The sequence below is a fragment of the Bubalus kerabau genome, chromosome 4, assembly GCF_029407905.1.
Source record: "Bubalus kerabau isolate K-KA32 ecotype Philippines breed swamp buffalo chromosome 4, PCC_UOA_SB_1v2, whole genome shotgun sequence".
NCBI classification, from domain to species: Eukaryota; Metazoa; Chordata; class Mammalia; order Artiodactyla; family Bovidae; genus Bubalus; species Bubalus kerabau.
In genome coordinates this window covers 36466809-36490287 of record NC_073627.1, presented here as the reverse complement: position 1 = coordinate 36490287, position 23479 = coordinate 36466809, and the positions used below count along the sequence as shown (strand labels likewise).

At 57.9% G+C, this 23479-nt stretch overlaps 2 protein-coding genes and 1 long non-coding RNA gene across 11 annotated transcripts; 1 reads left to right on the top strand and 2 right to left on the bottom strand.

Annotated features, from left to right (window-relative positions):
• Positions 1-69: 69 nt before the first annotated feature.
• On the bottom strand, positions 70-15615 carry PER1 (period circadian regulator 1). 9 transcript variants are annotated; one of them, XM_055576605.1, is made up of 23 exons: positions 15461-15615; positions 9665-10073; positions 9453-9551; positions 9201-9355; positions 8765-8886; positions 8478-8679; positions 8275-8326; positions 7993-8135; positions 7546-7624; positions 7362-7468; positions 7058-7211; positions 6863-6971; positions 6640-6771; positions 6327-6432; positions 6069-6234; positions 5851-5981; positions 5474-5653; positions 4624-4866; positions 3137-3747; positions 2500-2680; positions 2112-2301; positions 1633-1786; positions 70-1224 (listed from the first exon to the last, which is right to left on the bottom strand). In XM_055576605.1, exons 2-23 carry the CDS (start codon positions 9943-9945, stop codon positions 955-957), a joined length of 3867 nt encoding a protein of 1288 aa, XP_055432580.1. In that variant the 5' UTR covers positions 9946-10073; positions 15461-15615; the 3' UTR covers positions 70-954. The 9 variants fall into 9 exon arrangements, with proteins under 9 accessions (XP_055432580.1, XP_055432581.1, XP_055432582.1 ...); XM_055576606.1 differs by having other exon boundaries at positions 15394-15465; XM_055576607.1 differs by having other exon boundaries at positions 15423-15461.
• Positions 15616-15912: 297 nt separating this feature from the next.
• LOC129649313 (uncharacterized) lies at positions 15913-22675 on the top strand. The gene is made up of 2 exons (XR_008713085.1): positions 15913-16103; positions 22271-22675. It is a non-coding gene; the product is annotated as an uncharacterized LOC129649313 (long non-coding RNA).
• VAMP2 (vesicle associated membrane protein 2) lies at positions 18882-21180 on the bottom strand. Its single transcript, XM_055576613.1, has 5 exons — positions 21039-21180; positions 20414-20534; positions 19785-19943; positions 19644-19695; positions 18882-19036 (listed from the first exon to the last, which is right to left on the bottom strand). Coding segments are annotated over exons 1-5 (351 nt in total). The 5' UTR covers positions 21041-21180; the 3' UTR covers positions 18882-19019.
• Positions 22676-23479: the final 804 nt, after the last annotated feature.

The window sequence follows — 23479 nt, the reverse complement described above, 5'->3', positions numbered from 1 at the left end:
CTAGATATAGATCAGCTGTTCATGAGGGGGCACTAAACGAGAAATAACCGGGATAAAGGTTGCCATCGATTTCTTTCCTTTCCAAGTTCTGAGCCAGAGTGTTAACACTGCACCAGCTTCCCTTCTCCCACACCGCTTCCCAACTCGACTATGAATGACTGTGGAATTCCGTATCTTAGCCACCTAGACCTGCCTTCTCATTGGGAAAGGGTGTGGGGAGAAGAGGGATATGGGTCCTCAGGGGAGGGAATAACTCATTCTATTACGTTCCAGGAAGGGGAGGGAAAGAGCCTCCCCCCTCTCCCCCTCGGGGGTGCAACCCAACCCTCAAACTTTATTCCACAAAGACCTGGTATTTTTTTCCTTTTTGTATTAAAAATAACAGACACGATATCAAAAACACAAATGCCATCGGTAGAGGGTACAGCTGAGAACACCTGGGTCCCACCTGAGGGGCAGCACCAGGGACTCCATGGTCCACCAACCTCCCCCACCCTGGAGCAGCTAGGGGCTTGGACCGCAGGGTCCTCCTTGGGCCTCACACCCTCCTCCTGCCTTCATCTGGGGAGGAGGTGGGGGAGAGGGCTGACTCCCCCAATAAATAAATGCAGCCCCAATCCCCAGGGACAGGAACTCCGGCTCAGCTGGGACTTGGAGAGACCACTTCAGCAGCTTGTCAGCAATCTTGTCCAGGAAAAGGAACGACTCCTCACTGGGGATGTGATGGGAGGCTTCTCTGGGCTGGGCTGGGCTGAAGAATGACACCCTCTGTTCCCAAAGAGGCCAGAGGCAGCCCCTGGGTCCTGGGCTGGTGACAGGGGCCCTGCCCCCCTACAGCAGGAGAAGCCGGGGCAGTTCTCTTATTGGTTGGTCCAGCCACATCTGAGTTCTGAGAGTTGCGGCATGAGAGAAGGAAGCTTCTCATGCACACCTGGAGGTGGCCCAAAATGGAGTCTAGCTGGTGCCATTTTCTGTGGTAGGTAAGGCTGGACTGGGTGAGCTCCCACCTTGCTCCTCCTCTTCCATGGCCAGGTCCTGAGAGCTCGAGACCCTGGCCCCAGCTTGGGCCTGGGCCTCATCGCTGCCCTCACCCTCACCACCACCGCCACCACCCTCGCCTCCGCCCTCCTCCATGGGCTCCAGCCCCAGTCCATCCACTTCTGAGAAGAGAGGGTCATCAGGATGGCCAGGCTCTTGGGTGCTGCTACCGCAGTCCACACAGGCCTTGGAGGAAGGAAGGGTATGGGTGAGTCAGACAGATTCTCACTACTGACCTGCCAACCCAGCTCCCCTTGTCCCCAAGCCCCAGAGTACTTTCCAAACTGTATGCCTAGGAAATACTAATTCAAGTGGATGCACATGGGGTCAACAATATTGGAAAATGCATCGCATCCTGTCTCCGGACCCCACTGCGGGACAGCCACAATGTACATCAGTACAGGACTGGCCCAGAAAAGGTCCACAAAATTCACATGGTTTAACACTAAATAACCCAGAAGCAAGCTCAGTGGAATTAACATCCTTCAGAATTAATGATCCAAGGAACAGTGAAGGGATCAGCCCTTAGCCTCTGTCCTTTCAACTTGAGCTCAATTCCTTCTTCACCCTCCTGGCCCGGACTTCTCCTCTCACCATCACATCAAGGGCCCGAGGCAGTTGACCTTTCCGGACCCAGGAGTGCACAGCACCCAGTTCCCTCCGCTGGTCCTCCGAGAACCGAGGCTGCTGCTTCTGCATGGCCCGGAGCCGCTCCCTGTCCTGCTTCAGCACAGAGGCCATGTCCCTGCTCCAGGAAGAGGTTCAGGAAGTAGAGAATGGGAGCTGGGGCCAGGGCCCACAAGGAGGCTGGCACTTTTCTTCTATTGCAGCTCCCCACTAGGTGCCTCATGCTTCTCCCCAGAAACGTGTTCTGAGAGTTCAGGCCTTCCCAAGGCCAAGAAAGCTGCTCTCAGCCTGACTATTGCTGGGGCTCCAAGGGGCAGGAGACAGAACAGGAATGCCCCAGGGCAGAGCCAGGCCCAGAAAGAAAAATCCAAGTTAGCTAGGGAGTGAGGGGGGCAGCCTCCCCACTCCTCTGAAAGGGAGGCAAGGAGTGCTCCCAGAGTCCTCACCTGGAGGGCACCTGGTAAGTCATCATGACACGCTGGTCAGCATTGGCCATGAGCAGCCAGATGGGATCCTGGAGCACATACTTAATGACCTGGTCCGCAGGCTCAGCCTTGGCCTGGGCAGCCCCAGCCTCAGCCTCTGAAGAATCGATGCTGCCAAAGTACTTGCTCGTGTGGCTGCTCTGACTGCTGCCTGTAGAGTGAGAGGCAGGCAGCCAAAAGTCAGGCCAGCGGGTGCTCCACCAGGCCTCACTCAAGGTTGCAGGTCCAGCCCACTGGCCTTAGAAAGCAGGGCATGGACCCAAGCCACTCAGCCAAGGTGCAGCCTGGCTTCCCAACTCCCCAGACACTGACCTACCCTGGAAAGTATCTGGGGGGGGCGGGCACTCACGCGTGATGCTGGCGGAAGTGCTGCCCCCTTCATGGGAGCCTGAACCAGAGCCCAAGCCGGAGCCCAAGGAGCCTGAGGCAGCAGAGCCCGTGCCTGATCGTGAGTCCTCTTGTAGCAGCAACTCCAGCAGGTCACTGGAGCCCGAGAGAGCATCCTGGTTGGAGGACTCAGTTACCTCCGCCTGGGGGAGGGGAGGCGAGGGGGACAGGGAGGGATTAAGGAATCAACACCTAGGCTTCCCTTCTACTGCTGCCACTGGATGGGGGCACACCCAGCCCAAGTGGTCTCTTCCCACTCCACGACAATGGGCTCAGGCTGAGTGAGAGGAGAACTGGCGAAGAGGAGGGACGTGACGCTGGACCCCTTCCAAGTGGCAGACGCACTCTCAGAAGTTTATGGGGATGTCCTCGCCACCTGTCAGACAGACAGGACTGTCCCCACATCACAGATGAGGCAGCTGATTTCTGCCTTGTTCAGAAACTCAGCTGGGGTCTCCCACCCCATGACCCCATCCTCTGGGGACAACCAGGAGGGCAGGAAGAAGCGTGAGAGGGGAGGACCAGGTGGTGGGGTGGGGGAGAGAGCCATGGGGGGGCCTTAAGAGGATGGGGGCGGGGGGAACCGGGTCAGAGCTCACCAGTCTGGCCTCTGGTTCTGCCATCTCCTCGCTGGGAGGGGGGTGCCCAGCACTGCTCCCAGAGCCCCCTGCCGCTGCACCCCCCTCACCGCGAGGGGCCTCCTCAAGCTGCAGCAGGTTTAGCTGGAGTGGGGAGCTGCATCTTGAGTTGAAGAGCGGAGAGTCGGGGCGGTGGGGAGGGCTGGGGGGCAGCGAGGGCAGGGACGGAGACGGGGAGCGGGAGGCAGGGGTAGGAGGCCCCTCGGCAGGCATCTGGGGTGCCCCGTAGGGGTAGGTGGATGGGGTAGGGAACAGATAGTTAGGGAGCACCAAGGCCACCATGGGGGTCACCAGGGGGGCAGGGAAAGCTGCAGGAGGCACAGATGTGGGAGCAGGAGGGAGAGGCTGAGGGCCACCTCTCGGGGGGAACACGGGGAGAGGGTATGGCTGAACCACAGCTGGGAAGGGAGGAGTGGCTGGTGGCGGGGGCCAGGGGGCAGAGGGTGGCACAGGCGAGGGCTGGGAGACGTAGCCGGGGGCTTCAGCCCGAGCTGTCTGGTGGTGACGTGAGCGCTTGGCTTTGGATCGGCAGTGGTGGCGGCGGCCGGGGATGGCAAGGCTGTGGTGGCAGCCTGAAGGGAGAAACGAGGGTTAGCAAGGCCCTCAGCCTGGGGGTTAGGCCCCTGCAGCCCCCACTGCCCTGCCACTCTGACCAGGGAGAGGGTAGGTAAAGGATCTCTGGCTCCCTGGCCCACACATAACAGAGGGGACCCGGGGAGGCGGGGAGCCTTCAGGGAAGAATCACAGCGACAGGGGAGGATTTATGGACAAAGGAGCCAGGGAAAGGAGAGGTTACATGAAGGGTTGTGCTGGGGGTGAGCAGAAGACAGGCATGCTGGCAGAGAGGAGGCGGCAGGGTAGGCCCATGCATGAGTGAGCAGGTGGCTCTGACCCCTCTGCCAAACTCCAGCAGGCACTGCCAGCCTGGGTGATCCTCCTGCCAGTCGGGCCGTGCTCTGCCTAGCTCACAACGGAGCAAAGAGGTGGGCAGGAAAGCCCAGTCCTGAATCCTACGTCTGCCTTCAGGGAGCCTCCAGCAGGCACCTGGAGGGCAGCCAGCTGCCCCGAAGCGCTGATCCTCTGCCCCCTGAAGTTGCCCCAGTCCTCCTAGCCAGTCTACATAGACCTCCCAATCAGCAAACAACAGAGTCCTGAGTGGGCACACTTCCTGCCCCTACACTGGGCCTGGAGCGGCTTACCTGAAGCAGAGCGCCTCGGCCTGCCTCTGAGTACAGCTCCCCAGGCTGCCCTTCTTGGGCAGCAGCCCAGACCCCTGCCCTGGTGGGGAGGGGCTGGCGAGGGGCCTGTCCCTGGGCAGGGCCCTGGTGGTGGAGGCGGCAACAGCCTGGGTCCCTGGAGCAGAAGCCTCTCCCTCAAGAACTCCCTCCCCTGACATTCTGGTCCTCGACCGGGCCACGGGCAGGCTCAGGGGCATCCCAGGTGGCTACCTCGCTCGCCAGGGGCCGATGGGGCTGTGGAGGAGCTGTCCAGTCCACGCAGCCTGCTGAAGTCACGGAAGCGGCTGAGGAAGGCCTGCTCCTCCTTCTGTGTGTGCAGGGACAGCACAGCCTTGGTCAGGCCCACTGGGCGGTAGGCGTCTGGGGCTGGGTCAGGGGCTACTGTAGGACTGGGGGCTGGGCTGGGAGCTGGACCGGGAGGCAGGCTGGGCAGGTCCTCCATCATGATGATGTCTGAGGATGAGATGAGGGAACGGTCAGGAGCACCTCACAATTAGCACACCTGCACCAACCCCTCCACGTCCAACAGCTTAGCCAAACCCCCAGCCTCTACCCTGTGGCCAAGCCTAGGCCTCCCCTGAAAATCCTGGCCACCTCCCCCAAAGGACCGGTTCTGGGCAGCTCCATGCAAAGGTGTCTCAGGGTAATAAAAAAGAACACTCGGTCCCCTCCAGGGGCCTTACCCAAGGATGACACCCCCATGACCCTCCTCGGAGGGGAAGCCCACCCTGACTCTTTCCTCACACATTTTCCAGGTCAATGCCCAAAGACCCTTCAAGGGTTTTACAACAGTGTTGCCTTCAGCCCCTCTGTGGGGAGCACCTTAGGTTGAACCCTGCACCCCAAATTTTGTGTGTGAATTGACAGTAAGAACACAGGAAGCAAGGTGGGGGACAGACAAGGTGGCGAAGGCTGGCGGGTGAACAGAGTGAGAAACGCTAAGACGGAGGCTCCTTCTCTCCATTTGGGGCCAGAGGGCAGGAAAAGGCAAGGAAGGAGGGAGCTCTGGCTGAGGGACCAGATGGAGCCCTGGTTCTGCGTCTCCCAGCCACACCCATACCCGACTCCGGGGGCTTCTTGTCTCCCACATGGACGATGGTGGAGCTGAAGCTACACTGACTGGTGATGGACACCACGCTCTCCGCCTTATTGGCCAGGGCGAGCGGGCTCAGGGCTCCTCCTCCCACCACCGGCTCCTTCAGAGGGGTGGCCCCCTCCCCAGGCAGCACTGCTGATGGATCTGTGCAGAGAGATGGTGCCAGTTACTACCCCGCCCCCCGGGTGGCTGGGAAAGGAAAGCCCAGTGCAGAGGAGATGGATGGCACAGGGGAGGCTGGCAGGGGGACAGGACAGAGTTGAGGTGGGGGCCCCAAAGACATGTAGAGGCACAGGGCCAGAGGACAGGGCCGCGGGAGCAGGGCAGGCCCGAGTCTTCACCTTTCTTGGTGCCCACAGAGACTGGGCCTGCCCGCTGCTTGTCGTCGTCGGAGGCCGAAGAGGCAGTGCAGGAAGAGGAGGAGGCACATTTGCGCTTTGCCGTGCCGGGGAGGTTACAGCTCTCCAGGTACCTGAGGAGGCACCAGAGGACATGAGGGCAGGTCTGGGTGGGGCGGGGCTGCGGCCCAAGGCCTTCAAAGGTGCCCGGATGGCCTGACCTGAGGATGCTGTCCAGGCAGTTGATCTGCTGGTAGGAGCAACTGGAGGCTTCTTTCCGCTCAGCCTCCTCAGCGGCCAAGGCCACTGGGGCCTGGATTGGAGCCGGGGACGCCTCCAGGTCTGGGGATGGGCAGGGAAGGGTCTTGGCCTTGAATGTGCCAGTAGCTGAACCAAGAAGAGAGAAACTCCTCTGGGTTGGGCTGAAGGTCCAGGGACCCCCCAGGCCTCGCTCCCCACCCACACCCTCGCCAACTCACCAGGGACACGGGGCCGGGGCAGAGGCCGGGCCCGGGACTCAATAAAAAGCTGCTGCCCCTGATGCTTCACCAGGTGCACATCCTTACAGATCTGCTGGAAGGTCACCTGTGGGACAGGGCGGGGAGTGGGCAGCACTGGGGGGCCTGGCCAGCCTCGGGAGCCCAGAGCGTAGTACAAGAGAAAGGCCCCAGTGGGAAGATTATGACGCGAGCAGAACAAGAAAGGAAAGGAGGTGGACGACGCTCCCCTGGGCTTGGCAGTGCTGACTCTTGAGGACAAGGGGACAGGACAGGGGACTCAAGGGCCACTCACCGGGGCAGGAGGCCCAGGTCCCTCGGCATCACCCCCATTGCTGTCACTGGAGGAGCCAGGGCTGAGGAGAGGGCCAGAGGAAGGCACGGGGCCTACTCCACAGAGGCCCGTGGGGCTGGGGCTGTGCACAGGCTGAGGCAGGGAGAGAGACTATGGGTTACATGGTCTGAGGCCCGCTCTGCCCCCTTCCTTGTCTCCCAAGCCCCCTCCCATCAACCCTTACCTGTAACAGCAGCCGGTGGATCTGCTCCGAGAGCTCTTGGATGTCAGAGTCCAGGGACAGAGCGGGGCTGGGGACCGGGGGAGTGAATACATCTTCATTTAGGGGCGCCCTGTGGGGTGTGGGAAGGGAGTTGAGCCCTGGCCCCTCCACGCTGGCCCGCCCTCCAGGGCATGATCCACTTACATGCCCACTTACGTGCGTACTTTGTGGCGGCCCAACACAAAGGCCACCTTGCGGCTCCAGGGGTGCACGAAACCAGCCCAGCTGGTGTCCATGGTGACGTACTCCCCGTTACGGGCACAGAAGCGAATAGGGGAGTGGTCAAAGGGCTGGCCGGCCAGCTGCAGGACTGAAGGCCATGGGAAACAAGGTGCAGGTCAGTGGGAGGGAGGGCTGAGTGAGGTGGAATCCCCCCAACCCCGAGAGACACAACCACAGGAGCAGCCCCAAGGAAGCCCTGGAGACAGCTGGAAGCGCGATCAGGAAGAGAGAAACTCACTCTTCTTGTGAATGGCCAGCATGAGGGGTCGGTCCTCCGGATGCAGGAAGAGGAGCACTGGGGCCCCCAGGAGGTCCTGGGGGAGGTAGCCCAGCAGCGGGGCGGCCCTAAGAGGAGAAGGGGCGTCAGAGGGGCCAGAGCCTCGGCCCTGGCCACCTCCTTTTCCCCCAGATCCTGACCTCACCTCTCATCCACGTCCTGGAAGAGGCAGCTGGGAGTGTGCCGTGTGGTGAAGATCCTCTTGTCCGGGGGGATCCGGGGAGCTGAGGCACAGGGGGCGAGGCCATTGGATCTCAGGCAGAATTCTCCCGCTCCCGGGCCCTCCATGTGCTGCGTCAGGCCTAGGCTGGCTGGCAGATGGTTCCCTCCACAGCTCTCCCCCAAGCCCCCTGGCCTCCAGAAATGGTCTGGACTATCTCTGTGCCCCATGCCAATAACAAAACTGAAAACCAAGGCACTTTTCTTTGCCTTCTCCTAGCTTGGAGCTCTTACCCAGCTCGACCTCTAAAGGGGTGTTCAAACCCTCATCCTGTTTCAAAGTTGTCTCCCAGACTCCTGTTCTGCCTCACCCCCAGCCTAGAGGAGGCACCCTTCCTCCTACCCCAACCAGGTCAGGCCTGGGGCTGCCCACCTTCATAACCAGAGTGAATGCGCTCTGCAATGAGCAGGCAGCATGGCTGGGCAGGGGCCCCGTCAGAGACCCGGATCTTGGTCACATATGGGGTTAGGCGGAATGGCTGGTACCGAGGCCCTGGATCCCGGTCAGGACCCCCTCTAGCAAGGAAGAGAAAGGGGCATTAGAGATGATCAGTGAAGAGCCACCCACCCTCCAGCTCAAGGTCATAGCTGACCTAGCAAAGAAGGGTGGGGGAATGGGAGGTGGAAGGGGTCTGCTCCCACGTCCCCCACCAACCTGATACGACAGAAGACAGACTTCTCCTGGGTGAAGTCCTTGAGGCCTGAACCTGAGACAGACCAGGAGGGCAGTGAGTACGGCTCCACATCCCCTCCCTGGGCTGAGAAAATCCCAGCGAGGAAAAGCCTGGGTCCCCTGGCCCCTCACAGCAGTTGCTTCCGGGGACTGCTCATCTTCCCCCGAGCACTTAGGGACCTCACCTGTGGAGGTCCCTGGGCCCCAGGTGGGCAGGCGGGATGGGGTGGTGGAACCGTAGAAGACGCCCACGTCCTGGGGTGCCAAAAGCTCTGAGAAGCGGGTGCCCCGGAACACATCCCGCTTGCAGCGCAGCAGGACACCCGCCTGCTCGGAAATGTAGACGATGCGGCCTGTCAGGAAGGAGACAGCCACGGAGAAGGTGTCCTAGGCGAGAGAGTAAGGATGAGCACAGGTTCAAGAGCTGTGGGAGCGGGGCTGAGGGCATGTCGGGGGCGGGGGGCGCACTGACCTGGTTGCGGAGTGTGTACTCAGACGTGACGTGCTCCAGCTCCTCCAGAGTATAGGTGGACATGTCCATGGCACACGGTTCGCCCTCCTCCAGGCTCCATTGCTGGTAGAACTCCTGGTTGGCTGCAGGGGTGGGTAGTGGTTTAGTCCCTCAGTCATGTCCGACTCTTTGCAACCCCATGGACTGCAGCCCACCAGGATCCTCTGTCCATGGGACTTCCCAGGCAAGAATACTGGAGTGGGTTGCCATTCCCTGCTCCAGGGGATCTTCCCAACCCAGGGATGGAACCCAGGTCTCCTGCATTGCAAGCAGATACTTTAACGATTAAGCTAGAAGGGAATCCCTATGGGGTGTGGGCAGCAGTGCATTTACCGAGGAGACAGCTCCCCACGGTCACCCAGAACCTGACCATTATCCTCCCAGGAGCACCACTCACCTTGCACCTGCTTGACACAGGCCAGCGCGTACTGCAGTGTGGCCAGAGTCCCGGAGCGGCCCTTGCCCCTGCGCTCCGGGGGCAGCCGAAGCTTGAGCTCTCGCAGTGCCGTCATGAGTTCTTTCTGAGTCCTTGCCCGAGCTGACTGTTCACTGCTGCAGGGCCCACAAGGAGGGAGGGGGTACAGGCATTAGCCCCAGAGCCTGGCCTTCAGTCCCCTTGCCCCCGTCCTCCCTGCCTCCCCCCACAAACCTGCAGCCACTGGTAGAAGGGTTGTCTGGCTCAGAGCTGGCACTCAGGAGGCTGTAGGCAATGGAACTGCTGGGTGGGGATGGGCTCTGAGAATTCGTGCTACAGGAGAAGCAACAGGCACACGATGAGCAGGCCAGCAGCTGGGGCCTGTCTCCCTGCTCAGACGGCTCCAGAGACCACCCCCAGAACCTGCAACACCCATCCAGACACACCTCTTGCTGCTCTCAGTGGTCTCCAGCAGGGCTGAGTCCTTGCCATTGCCGGAGGAGGAGCTGTGCGAACTCCGCTGAGATGCACCCCTGGACTCGGGTCCATTGGACTCATTGCCGCTAGAGCCATTGCTGTTGGCATCCGTGTCATCAGCCAAGCTGGGGCCAGGACAAGGTCGGTGCTCTGGAGGCCCAGGGGATGGACCCCCTCCAGGACAAAAGGGTTCCCCTGGCCTGGGGTCCCCTCCCCCTTCAGCCCCTTCTAGGGGGCCGCTCCTGCTCATGTCTGGGCCATGGGGAGGGCAGGAGAACGGGGAAGGTGGAGAGGCCACCACAGACGCTCAAGGGGCTAGAGGAGGGAGATGGGAGACCCAAGCCTCAGAGGGCTCAAAAGTTTGACCACAGTCAGCACCTGAAGAGACCAAGGAGAAAAACCTGGGTTGTAACTTCACAACACCTGTCGGCTTCACTCGGACCCTCCCTTGCAGGCTCCCATACTCCTGGGACCCAGGCTTCCAATAGGCAGCCTGGGCAAGTTCTGTTCCTGTCCCCTTAGCCGGGGCTGCAGGTGGGTTTCCCCCCAACATCCCCTGTCAGTGTGGCCTGGGTTAGATAGAACCTGAGCAGTCGACTAGGACTACAGCTGTGAGCCACAGCCTGGATACCTCCCATCCCCAAATTCCCATCAGTGCCCCCCCACCCCGGCCTGGGACATCAAGGCCTCAGAGCAGGGGTTGAGCCTGCCGCCTCCTATATTTAGGCCTCCGGGCTAATTTTACCCGGGGGCGGCGCCACCTCCGCCGCACATGCGCGCGGACGTGCGCGGCCCCACCACGCGCTTCCGCCGCCGTCGCGGTCGCCAGGGAAACCGACGTCAGCGGCTGAGCTCAGCGGTTGCTGGAGGGCCCACAAGAGGGCGGCAGGGGCGACCCCTCCCCCCTTTCTCGGCGGAAGCAGGGGGAACGCCACCCTCCCATACTGGCAGACGCAACCAGGGGTCGCCCACCTCTAATACATCTCAGGTTCCCGGAGGCCTTGGTGGCTACAGGAAGAGGGGCGGCCATCGGAGTTTCAGAGGCTGGCCTTGCTCCCCAGGGCAAAATATAATCACCGCCGCCCTCGGCGCAAAAGCCTCGGCCGGGCATTCGCCAGGATCCCAGTTATGCTGGTCGAGATAACACAGCCTTCCCTACTCCGGCCCCTGCACCCTCTCCCGACCCACAGGACCGAAGCCGGCACCTGCCATTGTTAGGAACCCAAGAATCCTCTCTCCTCACTCCCCTACTTTTCTGTACACTCACCACCCCACCCCCCTCAACATACACACCCATCCGAGGCAGACATACTCAGCTCTGACCAAGGGACACACAATAGCTAGCAGGTAGGTAGTTCTTCCCTTCTCCAACCACACCCCCAACCCCAGAGCATTTTCTGAGCTTCAGGAGAAAAGGGAAGGCTGTGGCCAACAGCAGGAACTAGCACCGGGAACGGGATGTTCCAGCTTGAACCGGGCTGACATCACGGCCGGCGCGAGGCCAGGGATTGGAGGAGGGAGCGCAGGGAGAGCGTAAAGCCCGAAGAGGTCCCGGTGCTGGGGCAAAACCGGGGACCCCCGAGTGACAAAGGCAGTAGGGGAATGCCTGGGGAGGGAAGGGTGTGAGGCCGGGATGACTGGGAGCCGGGAGAAAGCTTGAAGTAAGGTAGGCAAGCAGGAGTGCGGACGCTCAGTACACGGTTCGAGGAATACCTACGTCCCCGGGGACAGAGAGGGAGTGGACAACCGCAAGCAAGGCGGATTACTGGTGTGCCGTCTAAGCGCCCGGGCCAAATGCGGCCCATCAGGCTGCAAGTGGCGGCAATCCGGTTGGAGGCCGAAGACTGGCCACTGTGGTGGCCGCGGAGATGCTTACCTGGCCGCGCGAGCGCCCTCCGGCCGCCTGCCTGCCGCCGTTGCAACCCGCAGCGGAGTGGAAGCTCAGCGGGGCCAGGAGGCGGGTTGCATAACGCCAGGCACTGCCCCTCATTGGCCTCCTGCCGGTGGAGCCGCAGGCCCCACCCCCAATTGGCTGGGGATCTCTTCCCGGCGCCTGATTGGCTACTGGCCCCCACTGAGGTCAGGGCTGTGTCACACACACGGGCGCACGTGGATCTGGGTGCTGGCACTGGACTGAAGGGCCCCAGACACCACAACCCAGCCAATGGGCGCAGGACGCCTTGCACAGTAAATAATGGAAGGGAGGGGAGGGGAGGTAAGCTGCCCCTATTCGGGGAAAATACCTGGGCCACAGTAGGTATTTAAGAGGGGTCTACTCCCTGAACCGACCTGCCCTGCACAACAGGACACCCTGGCCTCGCCAGAGCGTGGGCAGAAAGAATGCAGACCTTAGGAGGTGGGCCAAGCTGGATGAGATGACTGGTCCTTGGGAGGAGAGGGACAGACAGAAACCCAGCTTGGCCTTTCCTAGGTTCTCCTCCCCAGCCTTGTCGTCATCATAAAGCCATATCCAATCCCTTCCTCTGACACTTCAAATCCTGTGGACAGCTAGGAGGAGGGCAATTTGAGGAGGGAGTGGAGTGGGATGATGGATGCCAAACAATGGAAGCGGCAGATAGAACCCAACAGAGGCTGTGAAGGGAAACAATGGCAGGTGCTTCCATGCCACTCTGAGCAACCTACGTGGTGACTAGTGCTTTTCTCCTGAGGATGCAGCCACCCACAGTTAGGGCTGGCCCCTAAGTGAGGGCCAGGAAGCCAGGGCTACAGGGCAACAAAGGGAGTGGCTGAGAGAAGAGACCTTATACACAGAAAATGTGGGGTAGTAAGACCTTCAAGTCCCCACCACTAGGAGAAGACAAAGCCAAGCACCTCATCATCTATCTCCTTAACTGTATTTCCCAGCCCCTAGAAGAGAGCCTAATACACAGTAGGGTGATAATAAACATGGTGACTTTGTTGTAAATATAGCTAGGGGAGGAGGAGGGACATCAGCAATAGAGAAGGGGCTGGAAATTATGATTTATTTTTAAGAGGCAAGGAGCAGAACCCTGAATCCTAATTTGGGGGAATAAAGTGCCAATTTGAGCCGCAAAGAGCTGCAGTTACACAGACGCCCTCCAATCAAGACTGAGCTGTAGTTCCTGTAGGGCTCCCTGGAAACGTGGGTGGCAAGTGAAGAGGTTGATGCTGACGTAATCAGCTGTGGGTGCACACCCCTCATTGTCACGTGGCCTAAGCTGTCCTTAACAGTGGTGTTCCCCATGGGGGGGGGGGGCGGTGGCAGAGCAAGGGTCTGTGGAAAAGCTAGACGCAGGAAGGTTACAGAATAACCCAGAAAAAAAACAAAGCAAGAAGTCACAGGAAATAGAGAATTCCGGAAGCTGAATTCTCAGTATTCTCTCTGAAAATGGCCCCCCAACTCATATACTGTGGTCCAGTCCCTTGTCTCCTTTTCAGACACCTCCTCTCTGGAAACCGCTTTTCCTCTTCTCCGGCACTCCTCAGGGCTCTAGAGTGATCTGCCCCAACACAGGCGGTCCTTGCTGTCCACCTCCACCTCCATATTTTTCTTTTTCGTAGACAAAAAGGTCGCGCTCCAGCAGCCCCCACCTGCTCTCAAGGCCCTAACCAGAATCCTGCCTCACAGTCCCCACAGTAACCAGGCCCTGCTGCCGTCAATGGAGGAGAGGGGGCGGGAGGCGGCGGTGACGTCAAGGCGGAGGAAGGGGGCGGGGCGAGGCAGCCGGGGAATGTGGGGCAGGGAGGCTGGAGAGGCAGTGGTTTGGGAGACGGCCAGCCCGAGAGGGCGGCGGCCAGTGCACTTGGGAACATCGTGTACTTTTGGCAAGTATCCCAGGACATGCACCCGCCTGGGCGCCTCCCCCAGCCCCACGACAGCCGTCCTGTCCCCAAGCCAGGGATTCCTGGAGAGAGGATTAGGAGGAAGGGTTCCCCCCTCCCTCGCCCCCAAGCTTGGCTCTCCGCTCGAGGCTCGCATCCGCCCTCCCCCTGGCTTGCTCCTACAGCTCCTGGCATTGGCTTTCCCCCTCTCCCAGACTGTACACATCTGCTGGCCCAGTCCCAAAGCCAGGGCGGGGAAGTTGGAGGCCCAGGTTCTGCAAGAGAACTTTGCTCTTCCCTGAGGCCCCCTTCAGAGCCTGAATCTCTTGTTACTATGGCAGCAGAAAGAGGGAGGAGGGATAGGGAGAAGAATGGGTCTAGGATGAGGAAATCGAACGGGAAAAGAGCAAGTAGCCCAGGCTGGAGCCTGGATCTTGGGAGAGGAATAAAAGGGAGGAATAAGCAAGCCTGGCACCTCAAGACCAGAAGAACCAGGAAGAGGGAAATGGGGAGGACGTCACCACAACTTGAAAAAAAAAAAAAAACAACCTTAAGAATGTGAGAATAGTTCCCAACCACAGCATTCACATAAATCTTACACTCTGTCACTGTTATTTTGTCACTCCATAGCCATTTTTTTAACCTAAAAAAAAAAAAAATTAAGACACGACCCAGGCATTGCACTGAGCACTTTCCATACGTTATCTTCTTTAATCTTCAGAACAATCCTGTGAGATGGGCATCACTATCCCCATTCCACAAGGACCAGCTAAGCCTCAGAAATTACTAAACTTGCCTAAATTGCTTCATAATATGTTCTCAGGCTCTTAATAAATGGATTTAAATCTGAGCTGTCATAATGGTTCGTAATTCTGGCCTCTTACCCTTCAGGAACCTGTTGAGGTGTTACCAACTCTGGGAACCTGGGCCTCTCAAATACCCAGCCAATTCTAAGTTTGGTGCCTGAAACACAGACTCCATCCACTCTCTCTTCTCCCTTAGGACATTCAGTTGGCACTCTCCACACACTTCAAATCATCACAGTCCCAGTTTTCACATGCTCACAAAGTCCTTGAGAACACCCTAGCAGCCACCGGCCCCCCATGATTTCGTAGGAACCCCACTTCCTCAGTCTTCCACCTTACAACAGGTCACTTAACCACAGGCCTGGCTGCTTGTACAGACAGATACACCCTGCAGGTGCCTCCTCACTCCAAGAACTCAGGAAGACATTATGTACAGCCAATCTGCACAAGCCCATTCTCCCTCTCAGGATCTGACAGTTGCTACCTCACGTTTACTCCCAAGAATGGCTCTGAAGCCCAACCCCTCCCTTTTACACATAAGAAAGACACCTAGAGTCGAGATTTGATTAGCTCAGGGTCACACACATCACCCCACCTGCAGCAACCGTTTGGTACCCTCCCACCTGCCCTACCAGGGCCTCTCTCCAGCCTCAGAACCCCTGCCTATTTCAAGTGCTTAAGGTGCCTACTCAAACAGCAGTCACGCCCTGGAACGCCCCCCACCCCCCCGGCCCCGGCTCTCAGGGGTCCTGTACCATAACTCCCTGGGAGCAGGGTTCTCAGCTCCCCCAGTTCGCTAACTTCCAAGACCCTCCCCGGGGCAATCAGGGGTCCAGGGTCCTTAGGGCATTGAGGGATCTGATGTAAGGGACTCCCGCTCCCACCTCTCTAGAGTTGAGTTCGCAGTCCCTATTCCCCCACAACCATCAGAGCTCACACCGCGGTGATCACGCCATTTGGAAGATCCCCGGAGAATCTCACGGACAGAGGAGCCTGGTGGGCTGCAGTCCAGTGGGTCGCAGAGTCGGACCCTACTGAAGTTACTTAGCACGCACGTTTCACTACACTGCACTAACACCCCTCCTTACAGAACACATCACCGTGGAAAAATCCATACCGACGGCCGCTCCTCACCCGCCACGCCGGAGCACTCACCGCTCGGCGTGCACGCCATCCAATTTCTTCCCAACTAGGATCAAGGGTTTTTCGCTTCTCCAGGCCCGCCCGCCGACCGGGACGCCACGCCCCTGGAGCTTATTGGCCTAAGAGCGCCGACCCATGCCCCGCGCCGCGTGCGGCCACCCAGGCTCCGCACTGCCACCATTGGTGCCGCCCGCCTCCATCATCTTCTCATTGGTCAGTTCGCCAACCAGCAGTGACAGATCCACGTGCTGGAGGGGCCTCCCTAGCACGTTAATTGGAAGTCTGATCGAAAGCCACGCCTCCACCCACCTCCGAAGTCCTTATTGGCTGTGGCAGCATTGCCTACCCCCACCCCCCCGACCTGCCTAGGATCGGTGACGCAAACGCCAGTCCAGCCCTTAAAATTTTCTCATAGGCTGAGGTGTCTCGGAGCTGTAGAGGACACGTGCGGGCGATCTCACGCGGCAACTTGTTTACCTAGAAGGTGGGGATTTTCCTTGACGAGTCTTCCTAAAGACTGTCGAGTCTGCGCCTGCGCAGATGTGACCGGTCGTGGCTTTGGTAGGGGCACTTTGTGAGCCGTCAGGTGCATGACAAGAGCGCCCCCGCGCTGGGACTTCGGACCTGGATTTCTGAAGTTCCTTGAAGCTGAAAGGTGGGAGCGTTAGGGTGAAGCCGTCTTCAGGTCTCAGTACCCTGTCATAATGATGACAACGATAGCCACCTTCCAGGTTATTTTTTGTAGGCCAGGAGGTGCACTGCTTACAAACTCGGGAGAAGGTAGCTGACTTAACTTCCTGCTGCCTCATAAATGAGACAGAGAGGTTACATAATCGGTCCGGATTAACACACTAGTTTCTAATGGGGTCAAGATTTGGTACCCTCGTATCAGGTCCCTGATAAAGTGGGTCCTAAGGCCTGCAGTAATCCTACACCTGTAAATTACTCAGTAGATGAAGCGCGAATAGGCCCTGAGCACTGTCTCAAAAATAGTAAGCCCTCGACAAGTGAACATTATGACTGTATACCTAATTGTAAGAATTATCTGGCTCCTTTACAACTGCTGAATCGATCTCTGGGGAAGGAGCTTGAAAATCTATTTTAAAAAAGCGTTCCTGGTAGTTCTTAGGAGCCCAGAAGTCTGGGAAACACTAAGTTTCCTGTGCTGTTGAATCCTCATGCTGCAGCCCAGAAAAGTGGGCCCTCCAGAACTTACCCAGCACTCTCCACGTACTATTAAAGTGCCTGTGGGCAGGGATGCTAGGGTGCCACATCATGTGTTATGGAGCTGGAAGTTAAGGAGTTCAGTATAGTGTCCAGGGTCACCAGTCCCACAACAGAGCACAGGAGTAGCAGGCCATCTAGCCCCAAGAGTGCAGGGATGGCAGGCCATCTAGTCAGCTCCACACCACACTTGGCTGGGTCGCCCTGAGAGGTTTTGTTCAGTAAGTATTTATGAACTCCTTCTGGATGCTGGCACTGTGCTAGTCAGAATGAGGGAGAGAAATTTCATGGCTGCCCATCTACTTCAGGCCTAGGAATAAATGACCACAGGAGAGAATGAAACCATCCGAGAGTTAATCAAGGAGTAGAAAGGGATCCAGTAAACAGTGGAGTATGCCCTCAGGGAAGGGAAAGCAGGGAAAGCTGGGGAGCCATGCTTCCAGGTTTCCAGTGTCAGGGTTCACCATGCTGACACTGGGATCATGAACATTTTCTATTACCAACTCCTTGTGCCCCCTCGTGGCCACTTTGAGGATCATACTTTGCCTTTGCCCTGCCCTGCCCAAGGTCAGGCCCCTTGGCAAAGCTGTCTCTTCCAGATGTATCCTCTCAACGTTCCGGTTATACCTGCAGATCCAATATGCTTCCCACTGGTTAAGAAAAGATCTTAGAACATCATCTGGTTACTCATTACACATTTATTGTACATTTTCACAATCTGGATGCGCCACAGAATTGGGGGCATGGGGTGAGGGAAGGGGGGCAGGGGATACTGGGATAATATGGGGGGTCTAGAACACAGCACCCCCACCCCCAGCATCTCTCCCTACCCTTTCACACCACAGCTTAGATCTCCCTGCTCCCCCTCCACACAAAAACCTCAAGTGTGGGGAGAAGAAAGAGTTTGGGGGTCCTCTCCAGTGGCAGGTTAAGGGAATTCACCCTCAGACCCCTAAAATTGTGCCATTTAAAAAGACATTAGACCATTCCTTTATCACTTCACCTAAGGGGGAGACAGCTCTCTCTGGGCTTGACCGCCCTGGAGAGGGGCAAGAATCCCCATCTTCCAGCAAGTCCCATATGCATATTGGCAGTGACTAGTACCCCCGCCCTAAATTCAAGGGGGCAGTCAGAGGAGCTGGGCAGTGATGGGGTAACACCCCCCATATGAGGGAGGGTTTTCAATTCACCCCCCAGCAGGGGTGGGGCCAGAGATTTCAGGCAGGATTTGGGGGGATGATGCACTGCCCCATCCTCCCCAAGGCAGTGATGACCCCTTCACACACTGTAGCCACCTCTCCCAAAACAGATCGGATTGTGGCCAACCCCCAACTCTCCTGGTGGGAGGAGGAGGAGGCAGATCAGGCAGACAGGAGGGAGGGAGACCCCGTGGGAATGTCAACCGAGCGCCCCACATGAAAACTGGGGAGCAGGAATGTGGGGAGAGACTCCAAGTGGCAGAATTATTGGTCCATCATAACACACTGAACTCCAATACACTTACACACCAGCTGGGGGGAGGGAAAGGAGGGACAAGAGGTTTGGAAAACTGGGATGGGGATGCAAACTGGACTAGAGGGGCTGGAGGGGGTGATTCTGGGGGCCAGAACAGCCTGGCTCCCCAAAAGCCCAGGCTCCCCACCACCTGCAAGTAATGTCATGCAAATGAAAGTGTGATACAAGGACCAATAGGGACTAAATCCTCAGTAAAAAAGAAACACAGGTTGAAAGACTGAACAGAAAAGTGATGAGGGAAAGGAAACCAAAAGGGATGTCAGTAGGCAAATGGATGCTAATTAACATGCTGGAAGCTCCCAGAAGACCATGGGATTCTTAGGACCAAGAGGGACCAGTCTCAGAGCCTCCCAATGATGCAAAGAAAATGCACCTTGGGAAGCCTGGACAGTTGCTTTTTGTCTTTTTTGTATGGGGGGTGGGGGTGGAGGTATGGGGAAGGCCAGGGTGGGAGGAAGGATCAGCTAAATCCAAGGGAAGGAGAGGAAGAGGGACTATTGCATAGCAGATGCAAATGAAGGGGACTTGGGGTTGGTCAGGAAGAGAGGGAAAGGGAAGGAGGGAAAGAGGAAAAGGAGGTGATGGGAACCTCAGGAAGGGGTGTTAAGGACAACTGGAAAAAATCTTCTAGTAATAAAACTACAAACAGACCAAATATATATAATATTATATATGTATAAATAACAGCTGGCTATTTACAAGGGGGCACACACACGACACACACACACAGATCCGGGGGAGGTGGGGCTGGAAGATATGGCTGAGAGGTGGAGGAGCGGCTGGGGGTTGGGGGGAGAGGCCCTTCTCTGGGCAGGGCAGGCTCCTCAGGGGTTTAAGAGCTGAAGTAAACTGCGGAGAGGGAAAGAGAAGGAAGAAGACGGAGAAGGGAGGAAGAGAAAGAGAGAAAGCAGTGTGTCAGCCCAGCCCTGCTCCCACCTTCCCCACCTCCCAGCTAGGTGACATCCCTTCCCCTCTTGGCCTCAGGTTCTTCATCTGTAAAGCAAGGAGGCTATACAGATCGGTTCCAAGGTCTTCTCAACTTCATGGTATGGCCTTGGGGCCACAGACCCCTAATCCTCTGAGAGCACAGCTCTCAAACAATGGGGTGGTTTGCTTCCCAGCTGTTTCTCAAGCCCCTCGGTCTCTGCTGCTCTCCCACTCCCCAATTCCAGGTTCCCAGTCTATTATGCTCTTAGGCCTAACAGGGCCTCAAGGGAGCCTTGGGGATCCACCAGCTTTCCTGTTTTTGAAAATCTTAACAGAAATTGCCCAGAATCAGGTAAAGTGCAAGCTAAACAACTTCAAGGTTTGGGGCTCTAGATGAACCAGAACTGCTATTGGCAACCATATATGCTTTTTGCTGAATACTAAAATCTAGGTTAATGACCTTCAAAACCCAGAAACCGCAGGGGAACCCTCTCCATGAAAGGGCCCTAGCCACTCCCACCCTACTCACCGATGATGATAATGAGGATGATGGCGCAAATCACTCCCAGGATGATCATCATCTGGGGATGAGAGGGAGGCTCAGTGAGACAGACCAGGATACTCCATTCACCCCCCTCCTCCCTATCCTCCCGCCTGCCTCCACCCTTACCTTGAGGTTTTTCCACCAGTATTTGCGCTTGAGCTTGGCTGCACTAGTTTCAAACTGGGAGGCCCCCGCCTGGAGGGCGTCAGCACGGTCGTCCAGCTCCGACAGCTTCTGGTCCCGCTCCAAGACCTTGTCTACGTTCACCCTCATGATGTCCACCACCTGGGGGAAGGCCCACAAGGCAGGGGGGTGTGTGCCAAGGCCCATCTCAAAGGGCACTCCTCCACCCACCATGAGCTCACACAGGGAACAGGCACCCCCATGTGGCCTGGCTAACATGCCAAGGACATACACAGAACATGCCTAGCACACCAGAGAAATGCAAGCAGCACACAGCAGGTGCATGTGGTAGCCAGACCGCTCAGATGTCACAGCACCACCCTCTATTTACCGAGCCTCAAGCAGCCTGCCGTTCACCAGAGCATCCACCCAGGGTGAAAACACCCCAGGTTAGCCAGACCAACATCCCCACAGGCCCTCCCGTACTTGCATGCTGACAAGGACGGACCATGGTATATTTTCGTACCCAAACATGAACTGCCATCACCCCCCAACCCAAGATGGACCCCCGTACCGGTTTGTCAACCCTCAGGATCCTTCCCACTGTTTCTGACACCACCACCCCTACTCACCTCATCCACCTGGGCCTGGGTCTGCTGCAGTCTCCTGTTACTAGTGAGGTTTGGAGGGGGCGCAGGAGGGCCTCCCTCCCCAGCCGGGGCAGCAGGGGGGGCGGTGGCAGCGGTAGCCGACCTGAGGGGCAGGGGCGGATTAAGAACCAAGGCCTGCAGCCCTTGGCCCCGCAGCCAGGGCTCCGCCCATTCGCTTGTCCCTTCATCCGTCCCTCCCTCCCTTCTTGCCGGGAAGAAAGCCACTCGATGCGAGCCCTGGCCTACGTCCGGCCCCGCAGGCGAGCTGCTGCGTGACCTTGAAGAAGGCCCCCTCCCCCTCGGGCCTCAGTTTCCCCGCCTGTCAAATGAGGGCGACCTCACGGACACGGTCCGAGGTGGACCCAGCAGCGATGACAGAGGCGGAGTGGCCAGACGGGGAGTCCGCTCCCTCCCGCGATAGGCCTCCGTGCCGCCAACCCGGGACGCGGGGCTCTCCTGATGCCCGCGCGCAGTCACAGGCGCCGGCCTGGTCTCGGGACGCGGGGCGCGTGGGGGACGCGAGTCGAACCCCGGGCCCTCCCCAGGCCCGGGCCTAAGGGCGGCGGCCAGTGCCGGCCACCCGGTGCAGGTGCGGGCGCCGACTCACATGGCGGGGGCAGCGGGCGGAGGACTTGGCAGCGGCAGTGATGGCGGCGGCGGCGGCGGCGGCGGCTCGAGCTGGCTCCGACTGGCGCTGGCTGCCCGGGACGGGAAGATGGCGGCCGCACGTCACCCACATCCGGGCACTGCGGGCGGGGGCGGGGCGCGGCGGGCCACTAGTGGGTAGCCGGGCCGCGGGGGCGGGGCGCCGAGGGCGGGGATCGCGGCCTGCCAGGTGGCGGGTCCGGCGCCACAGGGCCCCAGTCTCCCTCGCTGCGTGCGAACCCTGAGCCTGGGGGCTGGGCTCCCTGCACCCACCACGAGCCCACCGGGTCTGACCCCAGCCCTCCCCGTCGTCCTCGCCGTCCTCCTGCCCCCACCGCCTGGCCCTTAAGGCGCCCTTCAGCCCCAAACACATCCTCCTCCTCGGTGAAAGCCCTCAACCTGTCCGCACGCCACGCAGCCCCAGGTCCCAGCCTGCCCCCACGTCCCAGTGCGGGTTGAGCAGCCTTGAGCATTTGAAAGGGGCAGGGGGGTTGGAAATCAGAAGGGGCAAGTGCAGGTCGGAGGCAGTGTGAATAGCTGGGACCCTGGGAGTGGTGGGAATTGATCCTCAACCCTCTGCCTTGCGAGTGGATATCCAAAAGGAGGTCTGGGAACCGTGATAGCAACCCCCTCCTCGCAACTGAGGTTCATACCAGGGTTCCTTGGCAGGTGAGGCCTGACTGAGGTGGGGCAAGCTTGGGAACCCCGGAGGAGGGCACGAGGCTGCCCGGTGGGGCCGCTTCATGTGGTGGCTGCAGACTGGCGGAAACCTACCTCTGACCCAGAGTTGAGTAGCTATCCTGGCAGCCGGAAGAGGCCTCAACCTCTGATCCCAGGCACCGGGCTAAAGGACAAGACTTACGCATTTTATTTTGTTTTTTGTTTTTTTTTTTTTTTTTTTGGCTTTTCTTTAGCGGGAAGGAGAGTAAGTGGGCAAGGGCGGCACCGGCGGTACCCAGGGACTTGATACTACTTTACGTAAGGATTAGGCTCATGGGTGTGGCATAACAGCTCCTGTCCGACCTCTAGACCCAAAATGTATTAGGTGTGTCGAGTCTATACCTATATTTGTTAAATGGCTAGATGTAAGACATGGTATGGAATTATCCACAGCCCTTTCCACACCTGGTCTATGTTTAGGTCCTCTAAACCGGCCCAGCATCTCCCACCTACCCACCGTGCTCTTTCCAGCAGGAGTGGCCCCTCAGGAAGGAGACGATGGGTGTAAATGAGCTGCCTGTCCAGTGGGTTGTGACAAGACAAGCCTCAAGAGTGAAGAATGAGGCCCAGTGGCCCTGTTAGAGAAACCGTGGCGAAGGAAAGAGGAGATGCGGAACAGCCGGGTTTATTCCGCACTGGTGCAGGCACAGCGGAGTCGGAGTCGCCTCCAGAGGCTGAGCACGTGGGCTTTGTTCTGGGTATCTTTTATATGGCGCGGGCTTATGGGTTCTAGTGACTTTCCCGCCTAAGCAGTTTGGCTGACACAATAAGCAAGCCGGTTCACAGAAGCAGAGGTGGTGAGCAGCAATAAGCAGGCCAGTTTACCAAAGCAGAAGCGGTGAGCAATGAACATAGCAATAAATTTAAGCAACTATTTTAGTTTATTTTTTTTCTCCTCTTCATTCCTCCCTCTTGATACTCAGGGTGCATCTGCAGCCTCAGAGAATATCATCATCTGCTCACTGCTTATATGTAGTAATTGAGTGGTCATCTTTGTTTCAACACCTGTCTCTATGAAACTTTTTACAGTGCTGACTAGGAGGGGCATGAGACAAGGAATAAGCACGCATCCAGCGAGCATGACCATGACTACCCCAATAATTGTCTTGATTCCTCCTAGCCAAGAGAACCATCCTCCAAAGAGGCCGTTTATGTCCCATCCCTTCTAGGTCTGAACCGGGACATGGGCAGTCTTTCTGATATTTTTAGCTATGTCTGTTAAGGCCTTTCCGTTTAACTATATCTTTAACTCCTTCCTTCCTAGCCTGGTTCTGTTTCCTGCCCCCATCTGACATCCCAGAATGAGTCTGTCGAGTCCAGCAGGCCATCTGTCTTGGGATCCATAGCACGTTTGGCCTTTCACACTGCAGGCTTTAATTATTCCCTTACAGTAATGTTTCCCTTCCCTAGTGCATGGAGAGGCTGAACTATAACATGTGGCTGGTTGGTATGTATAGTAAGTGAATCATTGGACCCGTTTCTCCTCATGGTAGATTCCATACATTCACAACAGTCATCCTCACTCTCAGATGAGGCGGGGATTTTACAAATTAACAGAACTATAAGGCAAAAATACGCTGTTTTCATATTTAAGCTGATCACAGTAGGAGGAGACTCCAAAAAATAAGAGCTATGAAGAGGTAAGCAAAGCAGAAGGAAAGTTTCTGAATGATAGTCCACTTA